Genomic DNA, 20,739 nt, shown 5'->3' with positions numbered 1-20,739 from the left:
GTGATCTTGGCGGTATTGCAGGAGCGTATTTGTACGCTTTGATCACAAATTCCGGTGGTTCGGAATTCAGGGTGTGCAGTAAATAGTGATAGAGAGATAGAAAGATAGAGAGATAGAGAGATAGATAGAGATATATATAGATAGATATACTTTTAGATATACTTTTTCTCCCAATTTTTTGTTAATTTTGAAACCATGAATTTTAAATAAAAACAAACATAAAAACGCATATTTTTAAATATAATTAAATATTATTGATTAAAAATAATTATTAATACTAAGGGTACCCAAGATTAAGAAATTATAAAAAAGAATGACCTATAGATTAAGAATAGAAAATTGGAATTTTAGATAAGAATGAAGGATAAAAGTAGTAATTGAAAGATTTGCTTTAAATAATAATAAATATTATTAATATTAATATTAATTAAAAATAGTAATTAATAATAAGGGTACCTAAGATTATGAAATTATAAGAAAGAACGACATAAAGATTAAGATTTGAAGAATGAAATTTTAGATAAGAATGAAGGGTAGAATAGGCAATTGAAAGATTTGCCACTAATTAAAAACAATAATTAATACTAAGGGTACCTAAGATTATGAAATTATGAAAAGGAATGACCTATAGATTAAAACTAGAAAATTGAAATTTAAGATAAAAATGAAGGATGAAAGAGGTAATTGAAAGATTTACTTTAAATAATAATAAATATTATTAATATTAATATTAATTAAAAATAGTAATTAATGCTAAGAATACCTAAGATTATGAAATTATAAGAAAGAATGACATAAAGATTAAGATTTGAAGAACGGAATTTTGGATAAGAATGAAAGGTAGAATAGGTAACTGAAAGATTTGCCACAACGTGCTTTTATATAATAATAATAATAAAATATGATAGTATGATATGATATGATATGATATATATATATATATATATATATGCATTAAAAAATACTGAAAATGATTTTTTTCCATTTACTTTTTATTGGTTTCTTTATAGCTTTTGGTCCGGGTTTAATATTGGTTTCGATTAGACCATTTGATCGATCTTATACGGTTCAAACCGATAAAGGTTCGATTCTGTTGAAACCGGGCTGGAAATTGATACCCTGTAAGGCTGTAATATCACTGGTGATCATTCCATATTTTCATGGAAACTTCTTGGAAAAAGTGACGAACTAAACCAACAAAGTCTGACATTCTCCCTCCAAATGCATTAACATATTATTCTCGTATAACAGAAACACAGTATTCAGATCCAAAGCATTAAAATAAACAAACCCAACTTGTGATTTTCTTCTTTCATGCATTCATGGCTCCCCACTTCCCAGCGCCTCTCATCTGCGACTCAGTCTCTCTTCTCTTCTCTTTCCATTTTATATAATCTTTAATGACATTTTAGAGTCAACTCTCTCCAATGCATCAATTTCTTCGTCCATGCTTGATCTTGATCTCTTTGTATGTTTCCTGCTCTTCCTTTCTGTATTTTGAGAAGCCTCTGTGAACGACTCGATCTTTCTTTAAAGAAGGCCAATAATGGAACCATCGTTACAGAGTCTCATAAAGGAGAGGAAATACCCATTTCTCTTCGCTTCCTTTGTTCTGCTGTTCTGCTTCTCTGTTCTTTTTCTCACTAACAACCGTTATACTCACCTACCCGTCACTGATCTCCAGAATTCTCGTGCGATCGCTTCGCGTGCCAATAATGCTTCGAACCCATTTCCTCGAATTCCTCCTCTTACTGCTCCTCCTCCTCCTGCTCCGCCTCTTCCCCAAAGCCCTAACAGGAAAGAGAAAGCGCGAGTGGAGCTAATAGTTTCTTCTCCTCCTGATCAGATTTCCAATGGCGGTGGAGGATTGAATTTAATGACTTGGGATCTTTGTAAGGGTCCGGTGGCTGTTGATTACATACCCTGTCTTGATAACATGAAGGCGATAAAGGCATTGAAGTCGAGACGGCACATGGAGCACAGGCAACGCCTTTGCCCGAATCCTAGCCCCCAGTGTTTGGTTCCTCTTCCTCAGGGTTATAAAATACCCGTTCCGTGGCCGAAGAGTAAGGACACGGTGAGATTGAATAAAACTATTGAATTGGATTATTTTGTCGAAGATGCTATGAATTTTGGCAAATCAGAGCTTTTCAATAGTCAAACCAGAAATTTTAGCCTTACTTGCTTGGTTTCTGATTTAAATTACCCAGGGCTGGTTAGCTATCTCCAACTGAACGAACTTAGAGACTTATGCAACACCTACATTTATGAAATGCACTAGTGGAATATGGACAGAAGTGTGTTGGAATGGTTGAAAATTTTGAAATGGAAGGAAATGAGATTAACCACTATTAATCATTTCTGTGGCAGGAGCAATATGAACCATTGGTGTATAAAACTTTATTGTTGTCTCAAAGATCGTTTCATGCAAATGTTCTTTCCATTCTCTCATTCTACTAGGGCGATAGAACATCGTTGTATGCCAGAAAATATGCTGGGCTTGGAAGGATTCGAGTGCCTGAGAAAATGGAAAACAATGTGGGAAACTCCAATGAGCTGTTCCATAGAGATTATTAAGATTGAAGGAATGTAAAATGTAAATACAATATTTTTGAAGTCAGATATGGTAGAACCATTACCATCTGATGTGGATTGGCATTAATTTGATAGAGTATCTTTTGCATGGATCCATATTATGAGTGTAATATTTTATTAATTAGGTTTTATGTCTTGTCAACCTTATATTAGGACGTACCTTGTATGTGACGCACCACGTCGGTACTCGGATGTGGTGACAAGTAGGCAAGGATTGTTCTCGCACGGTGGACGAGTGCGGGTAAAGAAGCTAGTCCAAAAGCATGGGATTAGATTAGTATCTTGGAACATTGGATCTTTAACAGGTAAGGGTCTAGATTTGATAGATGTCATGAGGAGAAGAAGGATTAATATAGCATATTCAAGAGACTAGATGGAACGGTATAAAAGCTAAGGAATTGGAGGACTTTAAACTTTGGTATAGGGGGATAAAAGTAATAGAAGTGGAGTGGGCATAGTAGTGGATAAAGAGTTAAAGAATGATGTGGTGAATGTTAAAAGATTTGGAGATAGAATAATATCCATCAAGATTGTGCTGGAGAAAGAGGTTGTCAATATAATTAGTGCTTACACACCCCAATTAGGATTGGATGAAAGTAGTAAGTTATAATTTTGGGAGCACATGGATGGATGAGTACAATGTTTTAGTCAAGGAGAATATTATTATAGTAGGTGATCTGAAAGGACATATTGGGAGAGACCGTAGAGGCTATTAAGGTATACATGGGGGTTATGGTCTTGGAGTGAGGAATGAGGAGGGGATCTCAGTTTTAGATTTTGCTGTGGCTTTTGATTTATCCATTGTAAACACTTACTTTGAAAAGAGAGGGGAGCATTTAGTTACCTAAAAAAGTAGGCATCATAGTAGCCAAATAGATTTCTTCCTAACTAGAAGGGCCGATAGAATGTTATGTAAGGACTATAAGGTTATATCAGGGGAAAGCCTAACCACTCAACATAGATTAGTGGTCATGGATATGTGCCTCATTTCTTAGAATCTTAAGAAAGGGGAGCTTATTTACCCTAGGATAAAGTACCGGAGCGTAAAAGGAGTTACCTTGAATTCATTTGTTGAAAAAGTGGTCATATAAGAAAAGTGGGACTTTTAGGGACACTAATACGATGTGGAACGAGATGACGACTTGTATTAAGAAGGTTGTTAAAGATGCCCTATGGGAATCGAAAGAAAAAAATTATTCCACATTTTCACTAGGGAGACTTGGTGGTGAGATGATGAGGTTCAAGAAAGCATTAAGACTAAGAAAGCTTGTTTTAAGACATGACCAAAGACTAAGGATGTGGAGGACCTAAAAAGGTATAAATCTGCCAGAAATGAAGCTACGAAGATTGTGGAGAAAGCAAGGGCGAAGAAATATGGAGATCTTTATAATAATTTAAACACATGAGGGAAAGGAAGAGTAATTTTGATCATGTTAGATGTATTAAAAGTGAAGATGGTAGAGTGCTAATAAGGGATGAGGACATTAAGGAGAGATGGAAAGATTATTTCTACAACCTACTAAATGAAGACATTTCGAGTAGTAGTGGCCTGGTAGACTGCATTACTCATCCACATGGCGTAGATATATACGAAAAATTAGGGTGTCTGAAGTTAAAAGTAACTTTGAGAAAGATGGAAGTAGGCAAGGAACAAGGTCCAGATGGGTCACAATAGAAGTGTGGAAGAGCTTAGGAATTTGTGGTTTATCTTGGTTAACCAAAATGTTTAACAAGATTATGAGCACAAGGAAAATGCCAGATGAATGGAGGAGAAGCATTGTGGTTCCGATTTGCAAAAATAAAGGTGATATTCAGAGCTGCAATAAATATAGAGGCATAAAACTAGAGAGTCATACTATGAAATTATGGGAGAGGGTCATTGAAATCCACTTGAGACGAGAAACTACTATTTTGGAGAATCAATTTGGTTTTATGGCAGGTAGATCCACGACAGATGCTATTAAAGGATCTCCATATGGTCTTATTGACCTAGAAAAAGTGTATGATAGAGTCCTTGAAGAGTTAATGCGCCATGCACTCCATATGGTCTTATTGACCTAGAAAAAGCGTATGATAGAGTCTTAATTTGTTTGTTGTTGTACTAGAGAAGAGAAATGTTTCAAGTAAATATGTGGACATTATTAAAGATATGTATAATGGTGTGGTGACTAGTGTGAGAACCGTGGGGGTCAAGGTAGTGAATTCCTAATTAGAATTGGGTTACATCAAGGCTTTAAGCCCTTATTTGTTTGCACTTATCATAGATGATTTAACTAGGGACATTCAAGATGAGATTCCTTGGTTTATGCTTTTTGCTGATGATATTGTTTTGGTGGATGAGACAAAAGCAAAGATTAATAGTAAGTTGGAGTTATGGAGATCAACCTTGGAAGTAAAAGGTTTTAAGATAAGTAGAATGAAGATGGAGTATATGTGGTGTAACTTTAGTTACCCTAGGATGGATAATGAAGTGGTGAAAATTGCTGAGAGTGAGATTCCGTAAAGTGATTATTTTTAGGTATCTGAACTCAATCATAAATAAAAAAGGTGATATAGAGGATGATTTTTCTGAGAGAATTAAAATAGGCTGGATGAAGTGGAGAGGTGCGTCTACAGTGTTGTGTGATCGACATATTGCTTTAAAGCTTAAATGAAAATTTTATAGGACAGTCATACAACCGGCTATGATGTATGGTGCAGAATGTTGGGAAGTTAAGAAGTGTCATTTAGATAAACTAAGTGTAGCGGAGGTGAGGATGTTGAGATGGATGTGTGACATAACTAGCAAAGATAAAGTAAGGAATGACCATATTAGAGTTGATGTGGGAGTAGCCCTGATGCATGATAAGCTATGAGAAAGTTGTTTGAGGTGGCATGGCCATGTTCAACGGGGGCCATGGGATGCTTCAGTATAGAGGAGTGATTTGATTCAGATTGAAGGAACTAAAAGAAGTAGGGGCAGGCCTAAAATGACCCTAGGAGAAGTGGTGAGGAAAGACATGCATAGCTTAGGCCTTGTATAAACTATGACCTCGAATAGAGTGGATTGATGGGCAAGGATCCATGTAGCCGGCCCCATTTAGTTGGGATAAGGCTGAGTTGTTGTTGTATAAGTTAAGAGCTTCTGTTTCCCATTGTTAAAGATTCATTTTGATATTGTAAATTAGGAGTCTCCTAGAAAAGACTCTCAAATCATATATTGATAATGTTAGGGATTGCTATATGATGAATTCTGTATCACTACTCACAAGACTAACAGCATCAAAGTGAAGAATCAAACCAAGACCATCCAAGGAATTGCCTTTATCTACCGGCCAATTGGGCCACACTGGATTCTACTTACACATTTGAAGCCATAGAATACTGTATTCTCTGGGTTGGAGAGTTGTTCAGAACCTAGCAGGCTACATCACTTAAGACCTGATGATACTCTTCAGCATCACAGTGAAAATTAAGACACCTAGCAAAGGAGCTGCTCAAGGAATTGCCTTTTTTCATCTGACCAATTTGAAGCCATACTAGACAGTTTGTACAAATATGAAGTCCTAATTTCAGATAAATTTTAAGAGCAGGGGAACCAGATATCTTATATATTAGACCAATCTTCTCAAACGATGATGTGTGCTATTTAGGAGGATGTTGACCACCATTTTTGAATCCCTCCAAGTTCAAAACAGTCCTGAGAGCATCCAAGATTTAGCTAATAAGATGCCTGCATTATCAGCCCAAGATTCTGCTGCTTTAATGGATCATCAATGAAAAAGTTTTTCTTTGAACATGATAATTCTTCCCTTGGAGTTCTTGTTTAGAAGATCCAGAACTTGTTGTGTTTCCATCCAAAGTGAGGCATATATACTTTTCATAAAAGGTTGATGTGGAGGCTTCTATTTATATGTATTCTGTTCAGATCTTCTTTCTTGGATTGAATAGTGGAGAAATAAGAGTTCTAGTCCACCTGAGAGCTGAAATTTGATGTGGGGAAGAATAAGAAGGATACTGATATGATTAGTGGCAGCTGCAGTGGCATCAAATGGGTTGTTATAACTTAAAACAACAGTGGAACAAGTACTTTCTTGCCCAAATCTGGCGAAAGATACTATGCTTTCAAAAAAAGAGGGGGAGGGGGGGAATGTTTTGAGGGTGTCTCAAGGAGATGCCTGAGATTATTATTGTGAGACAGCTAGGTGGGTGTTTACTTTGGTGAGGCTTTTCACGGATACCAAACGACTATGTTACGAGACAGTGGACGTCATTGGCTTTCTCTTCATTTGACTTTCTGCATAAATCATGAGTTGATTTCTCCCCCTTCTAATGGTGTCAAACTAAACATTGATGGTAGTTTGGTGGCCCTGGGCCGCCTGGTAGAAGGTGCATAGTTGTCAAGGCGTCGCTAGGCACCGCCTAGGTGTCCAAGGCATCAACACGCATTATTGTCACTTCACGAGTTTATGTTGGTTTGTGTTTATTGCTTTGTTTTTCATTGAATTATATTATATCCTATACTTTGTTTATTGTATGTTGATTTTCTCATATTAGGTCATTACTAGCATAATTCTATCATACTGCATTAATATGGCTTCTATGTTACAGATTGTTTTAATTATATAAGACTATTATTGCTTTATTACATATAGTCACCTAGTCGCCTTAGGCGCCCCTCTACCACCTTGGGTCACCTAGTCGCCTTGACGATATGATTAGGTGTTAATTGAGACCACATGGTTATCACTATCTTTGTTTTTTCTGGTCCTTTCAGTGTGAAGGGCTCAATTTCTGCAGGTTAAAGGCGGTGATTAAAGGCTTAAAATTGTGTCTTCCTATTGATAATCAAGTGACATTATTGAGGGCATTTTGGTGTTAGTCATCAGATAGTTGAACTTGTGTTTAGGGGTTCCTTGGAGGTACACGCATCCATCAGGACAGCTAGGTCCATCGGAAGGCCTGGGGACCTAGTAATGTAAGGCTGGACTACCAGTCCAAAAAAAACCCACAAACTTAAATTAGAAACAGAACCATAAATTAGAAGGTTAGGGTTTTAGCCAAACCAGCCAACTGATGGACACCTCCTTTGGATCAAAGGTAGAAAATGCTAGGGAGAGGCTGTCTTCAAGATTTGGTTTACTTCTGATGGCTCGATGTGAAGTTATCAAGGAACCACCAAAATATAAGGTTAAGGGAAAACCTTCCAAATCAGGCTGTGTTGGTCTCCAGCAGCAATCGAGTGTGAAACTTGGTATGTAGAACCTGTTCTGCAACTTCAAACCAATCCTGATGGTTATAATGGGTGATGGAAGGTTGAAGGTGAAAATAGGGAATGGAGGTGGAGGTGAGTATCGAGTGGAGGGAATGAATGGGGGAAACTGAGTCTCAAACCTAGCAAGGTTAGTGGTGAATGGAGGGTGATATGGATCTCCAGCAGCAGTAGCAGCAATTTAGAACAGTTTGGAGCAGCAGTCACAGATCTCGGATGGCTTTCTGTGCAGTGGAGAAGCTTCACAGCAAACCAGGCTCGATGGAGAAAAAGGAGAGTGGAGAAAATAAGAAATAGATGGTTGAGGGGATAGATGGATTAGGCTCTCCCAGCCAGGCTCCTTCAGCCCTTCAAGTCAAACACTCAACTTGAGAAAGAAAGCTCACTTGCCGCAAAGCAAAGTAAATTTTTATTCATCTTCATAAATCGTGGGGGGCTTCTTAAACCCATTACAAATATATAGAGGGCAAAGCTTGCTCCTCAAGAAAGAAGAAAATAGAAACTTAACTAATTAACTTCAATCTAGAAAATAGAAACTTTCCTAATTACTTGACTGATCTAATTTAGGAACATAATAGATACTCATACCTTCAAATGGGGACCACTATAAGTGCAATTCGGCCCCACTTGAAGTTACAAAATTCTTGTCAATAAATTGACAAGTATACCCCCACGATTCTGGGTTTGAGAGACCCAGCAACTCCTAGCCCTATTGGGCTGGCCCAACTTAAAGTTGGTTGGCCCTATGGCCCAGTAGGTTGGTGAAGTGAACCAGCGCTTCTCCCATGAGTCCCCTTCTTGTATTTCTGGCCAAAGGGCCAAACAGCTTGGCTTCTGCATCACCTAGCATTTAATTGGAGGATGCAGTTGTCTAATGCATTGGTTGATGAACTAGCTAAGGTGGAGTGGGTACACGTTATCTCCCTTTGGGACATATCCTATTTTGTAACTGTCTGGGTTGGTGACCTATGACCTATCTCTTGTTATTGTTTTACTTTCTTTTTTTTTTTTCATGAAAATGTTTCTTTTTCTTAATGTAACCATTAATTGAAAAAATTCAGATTTTTCTTTGGGAAAATTTTCTGGGTTTTGTTCTGCAAAGCTGTGGAATAAGGCAATATGGCTGAATGATGTTTCAAACATGTGTTGCTTGTGCACAGCCAAAGGATCTAATGACTACAAATTCAGATTTTTCTTTGGGAAATTTTCTGGGTTTTGTTCTGCAAAGCTGTGGAATAAGGCAATATGGCTGAATGATGGTTCAAACATGTGTTGCTTGTGCACAGCCAAAGGATCTAATGACTACAAAGTTCTCAATGAGTAGGAACATTTAAAACAGCTGCTTGGATGGAAACATTGTAAAATGAAGTCTTTATACAAGTGCTTGAATTTACTATGAGAATAACCCTGCATACTGATGGAAACATTGTAAAATGAAGTCTTTATACAAGTGCTTGAATTTACTATGAGAATAACCCTGCATACTCATACATGCTCCCTTTATAGAGTACATTGGGTGACTTGTCTCGGTGTAAGTTCCTTTCTTGATTGAGCTTTTAGGCACGCATGAGCATGTAGACATAGAAGAGAGATTTTTAGTACCCATTTCATTTTGGGTCCTGGGAGGTTGGTGTTAGAGTTGTTAGAATATTTTGTGTAAGGGTAGTTTTGTCATTGTCTTGTTATAAGACATGACTAAGTTGTATTTTTCCTTTCTTTTCTTATTTCCTTTTTCCTCCCTAGGGAGATCTGTGTAATTCATAGAAATTGTTTAATGAAGCTAATATGTGTGTTGAGAATGACTCAACACACATAATCGATGCTCCCAAATTCTCTTCTTCTTTCCCTCTTCTCTTCTCTCCTTCTTCATCTTGCTGTAAATCTCTTCTCCCTTGCTAGAATCGATCCATCTTCAAGTTCTAACTTGGTATCAGAGCTATTTCCACTGGTTTGAGAGTCGACTAAGGCTTGGTTCTTTTCTTCACCTCTTCTTGGAACCCTAGGAAGGTAGAGGGTTCCATTAGAGGCTATACTATGTGAAACAATCACACATACTACATTCTTTGGAGCTGTATCCTTCAACTCAACAACAATGGAGAGATATTCTCAGCTCACAAAGTGTTTTGAAGCCCTAGAAGCTGGACAGAGCATTACCGCCAGCCTGTAGAGCATTCTGCTCATCTCTCTCTTATCTCTTCACTATTTGGAATGAGGACTGAGGCATTTGAATCGCCTGAGGGCCTTCTTTCAGACCCCCAACAGCTTGGTTATTGAAAGGAGCTGATTGAGGAGCTTACCTCAACTCATCGGTGCTTCCCAGGTATCGATAGATTCTGGTTTCTCTTCTTGTTGAGTTTTTTATTGGCTGTAATGGGTGAAATGGTCCCTTAATTGATGATGTCAACTATTTGAATGCCTTTGGCTATTGTGGAATGGAACCAAAGTGCATATTGAGTGTTGGTTGTGACTTTTCATGATTTTTCATCAAGGGTTTGCTCTCGGGTTGCTTGTTAGCTGGACTGTTGGTTGTTGATTTGCCCCCCTTTGTTAGCTGGACTGTTGTGCAAGTTTTTTTGTTTGTTGTTGGTTTGTTGAGTATCTACATATCATGTCTACAATGTCTGGCATGTCTGGATCTGAGGTCAGTGGACCTTTGGAAGCTTTTACTGGTGGTTTGGGTGGACTCCACCCCACTATTACTTCCTTTGATAACCCCAACACCTAAATCTCTGTTGTGAAGTTGGACAATACCAACAACTTAGATTGGTCTCGGTCTGTGAAGATGTCCATGCGAAGTAGGGGAAAGTTGGGGTATATTACTGGCTCTATTAAGGAGCCTGCCACTACTGATCCAGGTTATCTGAAGTGGGAGACTGAGAACTCCACAGTTATGACTTGGTTGGTTTTTTCCATGAAACTGGAGATAAGTAGGAGATTTATGGACAAGGAGACTGCAAAAGGACATGTGGGATAGTGTCACCAGGACTTTTGATCGAGTTGGTGACTATGCCAATGTGTACCAAATCCACCAAAAAGTCACCAATATGACACAGGGTGATAAGAGTATCTCCGACTACTACAACATTGTTATTAGTTTGTGGCAGGAATAAGATCACTATAGGTACCTTCGACTGTCCAACTCTGAAGCTGAAATCAAGGCCTACAAAAACCAAGAAGTAGAAAGGATCTTTTCTTTACTTAGTGGACTCAACCCAGAGTATGGGCCCATTCGTCTGCAGATCTTAGGGAGGTCTCCCTTTCCATCCTTGGATGAAATGTTTAGTTACTTGCAAAGTAGGGAAACCAGCAGAGCTACCATGGATACGGCACCATCAATGGAGCGATCAACTTTTGTTTCTAGCTCCCATAGAGACTGGATAAGTGGGAGGAAAGTCCAAGGGCCAACTCGGGGAGATCACCGAGAGAGATTTAAATGTAATTACTGTGGAAAATTGGGGCACACTAAGGACAGGTGTTGGGGTCTTCATGGACAGCCCCCTGGTATGCGTGGTGGAACATCTGGTAGTTGGATTTTAGGTTAAGAATGTAGGTAAGAGAAGAGGAAGAAGATGGAGGAGAGGAAGAGAGGAAGAAGAGAGCAAGAGAATGGAAGAGTGATATTTCGGTTGTAATTCTTGTGTGTTGGAGAGATATCTCCACACTCTATATTACTTGAATAGAACTAATAGACTTATTACATCCATCTCCTTAGGGATGTAAATGGTAAAAAGAGACAAACAAGATAAAATACAAAATAAGACAACTAGTCCACAGTCTAGTTCCCAAACTACCCCTGTTACATATCAACTAACAACTCTAACACTCCCCCTTAAGCTGGAGAATATATATCATGCATTCCCAACTTGCTTAGGAGAGAACTGAACTGAGGAGAGGCAAGGGCCATGGTGAGGATGTCTGCTAGTTGATCACCAGTCTGCACAAAAGGAGTACAAATGCAGCCAGAGTCTATCTTCTCCTTGATGAAGTGTCTATCCACCTCAATATGCTTAGTTCGGTCATGCTGAATAGGGTTGTGGGCAATATTGATGGCAGCCTTGTTATCACAATAAGGCCTTCAGTGTCAAATCCCAGTTCCTGAACAAGTCTTTTCAACCATATGAGTTCACACACTCCATGAGCCATAGCTCTAAATTCTGCCTCTGCACTGGATCTGGCTACAACATGTTGTTTTTTGCTCCTCCATGTAACCAAATTACCTCCCACAAAGGTACAATAGCCGGTAGTAGATCTCCTGTCTGTAATAGAGCCAGCCCAGTCTGCATCAGTGAAACCTTCCACTCTCAAGTGATTGTGTCTGGCATACAAAAGTTCTTTCCCTGGGGAAGACTTTAAATACCTAAGAATGCGATACACGGCATCCAAGTGGCCACTCTTGGGAGCATGCATGAATTGGCTCACCACTCGCACAACATAGGAGATATCTGGGCGTGTCATAGCAAGATAGACAAGCTTCCCAACCAGCCTTTGGTACTTTCCCGCATCAACAAGAGAAGGACCACAATCTTCTCCTAGTTTGTGATTCTGCTCAATAGGAGAATTTGTTGGTTTGCAGCCCAACATCCCTGTCTCTGTCAGTAAATCAAGAACAAACTTCCGTTGACATATGTTGATTCCTTTCTTGGTCCTTGATACTTCAATTCCTAAGAAGTACTTCAAGGGGCCCAGATCTTTGATCTCAAACTGTTGTGCCAAGTATCTTTTCAGTGTGGCTATCTCAGTTATATCATCTCCTGTGACCACAATGTCATCAACATAAACAATGAGGGCTGTGATGGTACCATTGCCCCGCTTAGTAAAGAGAGTGTGATCAGCTTGGCTTTGGGAATATCCATTCTTCAAAATAGCTTGCCGGAAGCGTTCAAACCATGCCTTTGGTGATTGTTTGAGACCATATAGTGCCTTCTTGAGGAGGCAAACTTTTCCTTCAGCTGAAAGCATTTTGAAGCCTGGTGGGGGTTGCATGTACACTTCCTCTTCCAAGTCACCATGGAGGAAGGCATTCTGTACATCTAATTGATATAATGGCTAATCTTTGTTGGCAGCCAGTGATAAAAGAACTCTTATAGAGTTATGCTTAGCCACAGGAGCGAATGTCTCCTGATAGTCAATCCCATAGACTTGACTATACCCCTTGGCAACCAACCTTGCTTTGTATCTCTCAACAGTATCATCAGATTTATACTTAATTGTAGAGACCCATATGCACCCAATTGGAACACGTCCCTTGGGAAGATCCACCGATTGCCAAGTATCATTTTTCTCAAGTGTCATCATCTCCTCAGATATAGCTTGTCTCCACTTTGGATCAGACATAGCATCACTAACATTCCTGGGAATAGAAGCTGTAGAAAGAGCAGTAATAAAGGCAATACTAGTAGCAGAAAGAGCATCATAGGAAACAAACTGGGCTATAGGATTAGTACAAGCTCTTTTCCCTTTTCTAACAGCAATAGGAAGGTCTAAATCACATGAAGGAGAAGGGATGTCACCTGGCTGAGAGTGATGAATCTCAAGATGTGGATCTGGATCCAAAGAGGACTCTTGGTAGGCCTGCTTTCCTTGGTTATGTATGCCTTCACCCTTTTTGTATGTAATGTGGTAATAATCCTTCTCCTTACTAGGACTACTTTCAACCACCAATTTTGTATTCACACCTGATTGATCACCAGTATTAACCACATCCACAGTCTTGTGTGTACCAATGTCAAACAGAGATGGGGATAGGAGAATGAAGGAAATCAGCAGCCTGTTCACTTCCACACTTCTCCCCCTGAAGAGGATGTTGAGAAGGGGTAAAGAAAGGAACAGATTCAAGGAAGGTAACATCCTTGGAGATAAAACACCGACGAGAAGAAGGGTGGTAGCACTTGTAACCCTTGGTAGTAGAAGAGTACCCAAGGAAGAGACACTTGAGGGCTTTGGGATCAAGTTTAGTGCGTGCAGATTTGTTTACATGCACATAACAAATGCAACCAAAGACTTTAGGAGGAAGAGAGCAAGCAGAAGCCTTGGGAGATAAGATGTCCAAGGGAGATTTGAAATCAAGAAGTTTGGTAGGCATGCGATTGATGAGAAAAGAGGCAGTGAGAAGTGCAGCAGACCAAAAAGTCTTAGGGACATGCATACCAAACAAGAGACTGCGGGTGACCTCCAATAAATGGCGATTCTTCCTCTCAGCAACCCCATTTTGTTGGGGTATGTCAACACATGCTAGCTGATGGAGAATGCCATTATTAGTGAAGAAGGTTTGGAGGCCACCAAACATGTATTCCCCCCCTTTATCAGATCGAACGACTTTGATACGAGTGTTAAACTGAGTAAGAATCATCTGATAAAAGGTTTTAAAAGCCTCACAAACATCACTTTTATGTTTCATAAGAACAGTCCAAGTAGCACGAGAAAAATCATCATTAAAGGACACAAAGTAACGATAACCAAATAAAGAGGTTAGGGGAAGGTCCCCACACATCAATATGCACAATATGAAAAGGAGCGGCAGTTCTATTACGATGATATGGATAAGAGGAACGACAATGTTTGGCAAACATACATGGTTCCCATTGAAAAACATGAGAAGAAGCAACAGAAGAAAATAAATGAGGCAACTGTTTCCTCATTACAACAAAAGATGGATGGCCAAGATGACGATGCCATAACATAACAGACTCCACAGAACTACTATCAGTACGGCCACACACATAAGACTGAGCTGTGGGGAAAAAAGGATAAAAAAGATAAAGGCCTTGCTCTTCACGTCCACTTCCAATAATCCTCTTCGTCACCAAAACCTGAAAAAGACAGTGAGAAGGAAAAAATGTGACGCAGCAATTTAAAGATTTCGTCAAGTGACTAACAGATAAAAGATTAATTGTAAGGTTAGGAACATAAAGAACTGAAGTAAGAGAAATAGATGAGGTGACAGGAATACTACCCTTACCAGATATGGAGGATAGGGAGCCATCAGCTATCCTAACCTTATCCTTACCAGAGCAAATGGTATAGGAATCATAATTATGGGACGTACCAGTCATATGGTCAGTGGCACCAGAGTCAATGACCCAAGACTGGGCTGCAGTAGAGGCTGAAGTAGAGACCTGTAAAGCTGAGGATGATGAGGGGCTGGCTGTAGAAGGTGTAGAAGATGTGCTAAGCTGTGACATGACCCGACGAACCACTGTATCCATAAAGGCGGAGTCATCCTGTGTAGCATCTGCCTCAGTCATCATAGAGTGAGCTTGAGCTCCCCCTCTACGGCCACCACGACCACGTGTGCCAGGAGGACGGCCATGAAGAGACCAACACCTATCCTTGGTGTGTCCAGTTCTCCCACAATGATCACATTTAAACCGGTCTCGACCAACTCCACTAGCACCTACTGTCTCCACTGTATTGGCTACCTCTCGGTTAGGCCCCGAGCCTCTACCACCGCCACGGGTGTCTCGGGAAGAACTGGAGTTGAGGGCTGACCTCTCAAGAGAGGATACAGAAGCTGGCTCCATAGCAACACACTGAGTCTCCTCATTCGGTAAGTAACTATAGACCTCACTAAGAGATGGGAATGGAGACCGGCCTAAGATCTGAAGCCTGATGGGCTCATAATCAGGGTTCAGGCCACCAAGTAAGGTGAAGACACGCTCTTTTTCAAGAGTCCGATATACCTTAGCTTCATCCTCTGGGTCCTTCAAGTGGAGATCCCTGTAGTGGTCATATTCTTCTAAAATGCCAAGAAAGGCATTGTAGTACTCAGAAATGGTCCTATCACCCTGCCTCTTGGAGTTAATCTTTTGGTGAAGTTGGTAGACCTTGGCAGAGTCACCCACTCGATCAAAAGTCTATGAAACACTGTCCCAGATGGCCTTGGCAGTCTCCTTTCTTATAAACCTTCGTCCAATCACAGGAGTCATAGAGAAGATTAGCCATGTCATGACTGTAGAATTGTCGGCCTCCCATTGGTCATAGGTAGGTGAACTAGGCTCTGGAGCCGTAATAGTACCTGTAATGTACCCAAGTTTCCGTTTGCTTCTTAGTGAAAGCCTCACAGAGTGTGACCAATCCAAATAATTAGTACCATCAAGTTTCATAAAGGAGATCTGTGTAGGTACACTCTCATAAACAATTGGAGGAGCTGTGGGGAGAGGCTGTGAGGTAGCCGAACCAAGCTCAGATGCAGATATATCAACCATAGCGTATGGGAAAGAGCACTTGACCATAAACAGATAACAACCAGCAAGGGGGAGTGCATACTCAACCCAAAGAAATGATCCCAACACAAAACAGAGATTCCAGCAAGACAAAGCTTCACTCCCACACTCTTCAAGAAGTAAAAACAGCTTATTCAAGCTCCAATATTTCAAATACAGGTATTCATAATCACTTCTCAACCAAACAAGAAGCCCAATATACCCTAAATGCAAGAACAAGAGAAATACAGCATTATCGGGTTTACCTGGGCAGAAAAAATGTCACCACGAAACTGAGTAAGGCTCAAAGAAGGGTCTCATCCATCAAAGGAGAACACAAAGACCAGAAATAGGACCCTTATACGATCCTAGTGGGCTGCTCCAACAGCCAAACCCATGCTGAAATGGAACTGAGCCATGGATTCAACCTGCAATTGGCGGAGATCTGGGCAGAAAAACAGACCCAACGAAACTGAGCTATGCTTAGACAGTACCTTCATTCATCAAGGAGGCACACTTGGAGCATAGATAGGACCCTTGTACGATTCTATTGAGCTATTCCAAGCTCCAAAAACATGCCGAGAAAGAGAGAGACATGGCCTGCAATCTTGAGCTGGCGGAAACCCTAGCTGCAGCTTGGTTTACTTCAAAACAACTTCAATGGAGCTTCAAAGTAGCTCAAGGACCATCTTCAATCACCTAAATAGGTTGTAGAGAACCTATTTCATATCTCTTCAGCAAAAGGTTTACATAGGAACCTCTTCTTTGAAATCCTTTTAGTTCTAGGATCTCAAAGAGAGGGAAAAAATGAGGAAAGGAGTGATGATACGACTCTCAAACCTAAAGCTCTAATACCAAGTTGGATTTTAGGTTAAGAATGTAGGGAAGAAAAAGAGGAAGAAGATGGAGGAGAGGAAGAGAGGAAGAGAGGAAGAGAGGAAGAGAGGAAGAAGAGAGTAAGAGAATGGAAGAGTGATATTTCGGTTGTAATTCTTGTGTGTTGGAGAGAAATCTCCACACTCTATATTACTTGAATAGAACTAATAGACTTATTACATCCATCTCCCTAGGGAGGTAAAAGGTAAAAAGAGATAAACAAGATAAAATACAAAATAAGACAACTAGTCCACAGTCTAGTTCCCAAACTACCCCTGTTACATATTAACTAACAACTCTAACACTGGTACCCGTGGTGGTAAGTGGGGAGAGCTAGGGCCTACTCTGTGACATCCGAGACTGAGATGTTTGGACCTCAGCCTACTCCTAATTCTCTTTCCCAGGATGATATTGTAGCTTTTTGCCGGTTGATGTCACACCTTAGTCACTCCTCTACTAGTTCTACCCCTGGATGGTTAGCTGCTTTTGCCTCAGCTTTGCAGGTTTTGTTTGCATCCTCTACTGCTCCTACTTGGATCATTGACTCTGGAGCCTCCGACCACATGACTGGTATGTCACAATATTATGATTCCTATTCCATTTGCTCTGGTCGGGACAAGGTAAGGGTTGCTGATGGTTCCCTTCTATCTCTGGTAAGGGTAATGTGAGATTGTGAGGGTTACTCCTATTTCTCTCGAGTCTGTTCTTCATGTCCCTGATTTTGCTACTAACCTACTATTAGTGAGTCATCTAACCAAATCCTTAAATTGTTGTCTCACTTTCTTTCCTTTCTATTTTCTTTTTAAGGATTTGGAGACAAAGAGGGTTATTGGCAGTTGGACTGAGAAAGGAGGACTCTATCTTCTTGAACCATGCTTACCTGGTTCATCTATTGCTGTAGCTTATGTGTTGTGGTCGAGCATAGTTGTCACGGCGCACGCGATCCAAGTCGGTGGAGGTGTCCGTCGATATATCGATGGCGAGCATGTCGACGTTTATTTTTTTTTTCTATTTTTAATGTGTTAATAGATGTATACTCAAGCCATGTTTTATTTTTCTCTTGTTTCTCAAGTTTTAAGAAGAAAATTCAGAAATCGAAGAAGAAATCAAGAGGGAAAGAAGAAATCGAAAGAAATCGAAGGGGAAAGAAGACGTCGAAGAGGGAAAGAAGACAGAAGAAGAAATCAAGAGGGAAGAAGAAATCGAAGACAGAAGAAGAAATCGAAGAGGGAAAGAGAGTCGGGAAGAAGAAATCAAAGAGGGTATGGCGTAGGTCGCCATGCTCCGCGCCAGAGCATGACAACTATGGGTCGGAGTGCCAGTACTTGGAGTCTATAATGCTTTTGCATCAACGTTTGGGTCATCCCTCTTTTGTTGTTATGGGGAGACAGTTACCCCATTTGTTTACTTCTTTTCCTTCTTATGTTTTTCAGTGTGAATAATGTATTTTTGCTAGACATTGTCGAACATCTTATCCTTATCATGGTAATAGATCTACTGTACCTTTTTCGCTTGTTCATTCTAATGTTTGGGGGCCTTGTCCCACTACTTCATTGTTTGGATTTCGTTACTTTGTTTCGTTTGTAGATGACCATTCTAGGTCCACTTGGACTGTTTTGTTGAAGCAAAAAGTGATGTTTATGATGCTTTCAAGAATTTTTATCAATTTATCAGTACTCAGTTTGGTACTTGAATTCAAATTGTTAGGTCTAATAAGGGGGTGAGTACATGTATGAGGGGCTCCAACAGTTCTTTACTGATAATTGCATCATCCATCAACTGGCATGTGTTGACACCCCTCAACAAAATGGGGTGGCTGAGAGAAAAAACCGCTACTTGTTGGAAATCACCAGGAATCTTCTCTTTGCTATGCATGTGCCTAAGACTTTTTGGTCTGATGCACCCCTTATTGCTGCCTTCCTTATTAACCGGATGCCATCTCCACTCCTTGGCTCCAAACCTCCCCTGACACTTCTTTCTCCTCAATCCTCTGTCTTCTCCTTATCTCCAAAAGTGTTTGGTTGTGTTTGTTATGTTAATGTCAACAAATCAGTCCGCACCAAACTTGACCCCAAAGCCCTCAACCCCAAAGCCCTCAAGTGCATCTTCTTGGGCTACTCTGATTCAACAAAAGGGTATAAATGCTACCATCCTCCTTCCCGAAGGCGACTTCTCTCGAAAGATGTCACATTCTTTGAGTCTGTCCTTTTTTTCTTCTCCTCAACATCCTCTTCAGGGGGAGAGCATTACTAGAAGTAAACAAGATGCTGATGTTACTCCTTTTTTTATCTCTTTTATCTCCCTTACCTATCTCCACTTTTCCTATTTGATATTGGAAAATACAAATAAGTGGATGTTATTGATGCTGATGGTGTTGTTGATGTTGATGCTAGTGGTGGTGATGATACTAGTAGGGAAAAAGAGCACAAGGAAACACAGTTGCTTGTATTAAAAAAAGGTGAATGCTTGAAGGGAAAAGGAAAGCAGCCCTGCCAAAAGTCCTCTTTGGATCCTCATCCTCAGCCTCATCCTCCCTAGTCAGGTAACACTTCTTCTCCTGAGTTAGATCTTCCCATTGCTATGAGAAAGGGGAAGAGTGCCTGTACTAATCCCATAGCCCAGTTTGTCTCCTATGATTCTATATCTTCTATATGTATTGCTTTCTCCACTGCCCTTGCTTGTTCCTCCATTCCCAAAAATGTCACAGAGGCCTTATCCGATCCAAAATGGATGCAAGCAATGTTTGAGGAAATGATAGTTCTGGAGAAGAATGGTACTTGGACTTTGGTTGATCTTCCCAAGGGGAGAATTCCAGTTGGGTGCAGATCGGTTTATACCATCAAATATAGATTAATGGTACAATGGAAAGATATAAAGCTCGGCTGGTTGCAAAAGGGTACAGTCAAGTGTATGGCATTGACTACCAAGAGACTTCTGCCTTGTAGCCAAGCATAATTTAATCAAGGTTCTTCTCTTAGTGGCAACCAATAAAGATTGGCTATTGTACCAATTAGATATGAAGAATGCATTTCTTCATGGAGACTTAGCAGAAGAAGTGTATATGCAGCCCCCACCAGGTTTTAAGTGTCCCTCAGTTGGAGGGAAAGTGTGCCTCTTGAAGAAAGCTCTCTATGGCCTCAAGTAGTCTCCTAAGGCCTGGTTTGAGAGATTTAGATAGGCCATTCTAAAGAATGGGTATCACCAGAGTCAAGCTGACCATACCTTGTTTATCAGGAGAGGAAATGCTACGGTCACAACTCTCATTGTTTATGTTGATGACATTGTAGTAACTGAGATTCTGAGAATGATGTTGCTGAGATAAACAGATTGAAGTCTTATCTGGCTAAACAGTTTGAGATCAATGACCTTGGTCTCTTGAAATACTTCTTGGGTATTGAAGTATCTAGATCAAAGAAAGGCATCAATATCTACCAGTAGAAATTTGTCTTGGACCTTCTGGAAGAGACAGGAATGCTGGGGTGTAAACCAACAACCTCCCCAATTGATCCGGATCATGAGCTTGGTGATGAGTGTGGTTCTCCTCTTATAGATGCAGGCAAGTACCAAGGATTAGTTGGGAAACTGATCTAGCTCTCCTTGACTCGACCAAACATTAGTTATGCAGTTGGAGTGGTGAGGCAGTTCATGCATGCTTCCAGGAGTAGACATCTGGATGTGGTGTATCGCATCATTGGGTACTTGAAATTCTCCTCTGGAAAGGGTCTTCTATTTGCCAGGCATGGCCATTTGAAGATCGAAGGCTACATAGATGCTGATTGGGCTGGTTCAGTATCTGACAGAAGATCTACTTCTGGG

The 20,739-nt window shown here is 40.3% G+C and overlaps 1 protein-coding gene across 1 annotated transcript in view; it reads left to right on the top strand.

The window, feature by feature from the left end:
• The first annotated feature begins 1,432 nt into the window (after positions 1-1,432).
• LOC122671756 (probable methyltransferase PMT23) overlaps positions 1,433-20,739 on the top strand; it is a 70,767-nt gene continuing 51,460 nt past the window's right edge. The window contains exon 1 of the mRNA XM_043869167.1: positions 1,433-2,077. Within this exon, the coding sequence (XP_043725102.1) occupies positions 1,547-2,077 (531 nt within the window). The 5' untranslated portion in view covers positions 1,433-1,546. The remainder of the gene's footprint in view (positions 2,078-20,739) is intronic.

The sequence above is a fragment of the Telopea speciosissima genome, chromosome 8 (assembly GCF_018873765.1).
Source record: "Telopea speciosissima isolate NSW1024214 ecotype Mountain lineage chromosome 8, Tspe_v1, whole genome shotgun sequence".
Classification (NCBI taxonomy): Eukaryota; Viridiplantae; Streptophyta; class Magnoliopsida; order Proteales; family Proteaceae; genus Telopea; species Telopea speciosissima.
The sequence above is the reverse complement of the archived record's forward strand: the minus strand, read 5'-3'. Positions and strand labels throughout refer to the sequence as shown.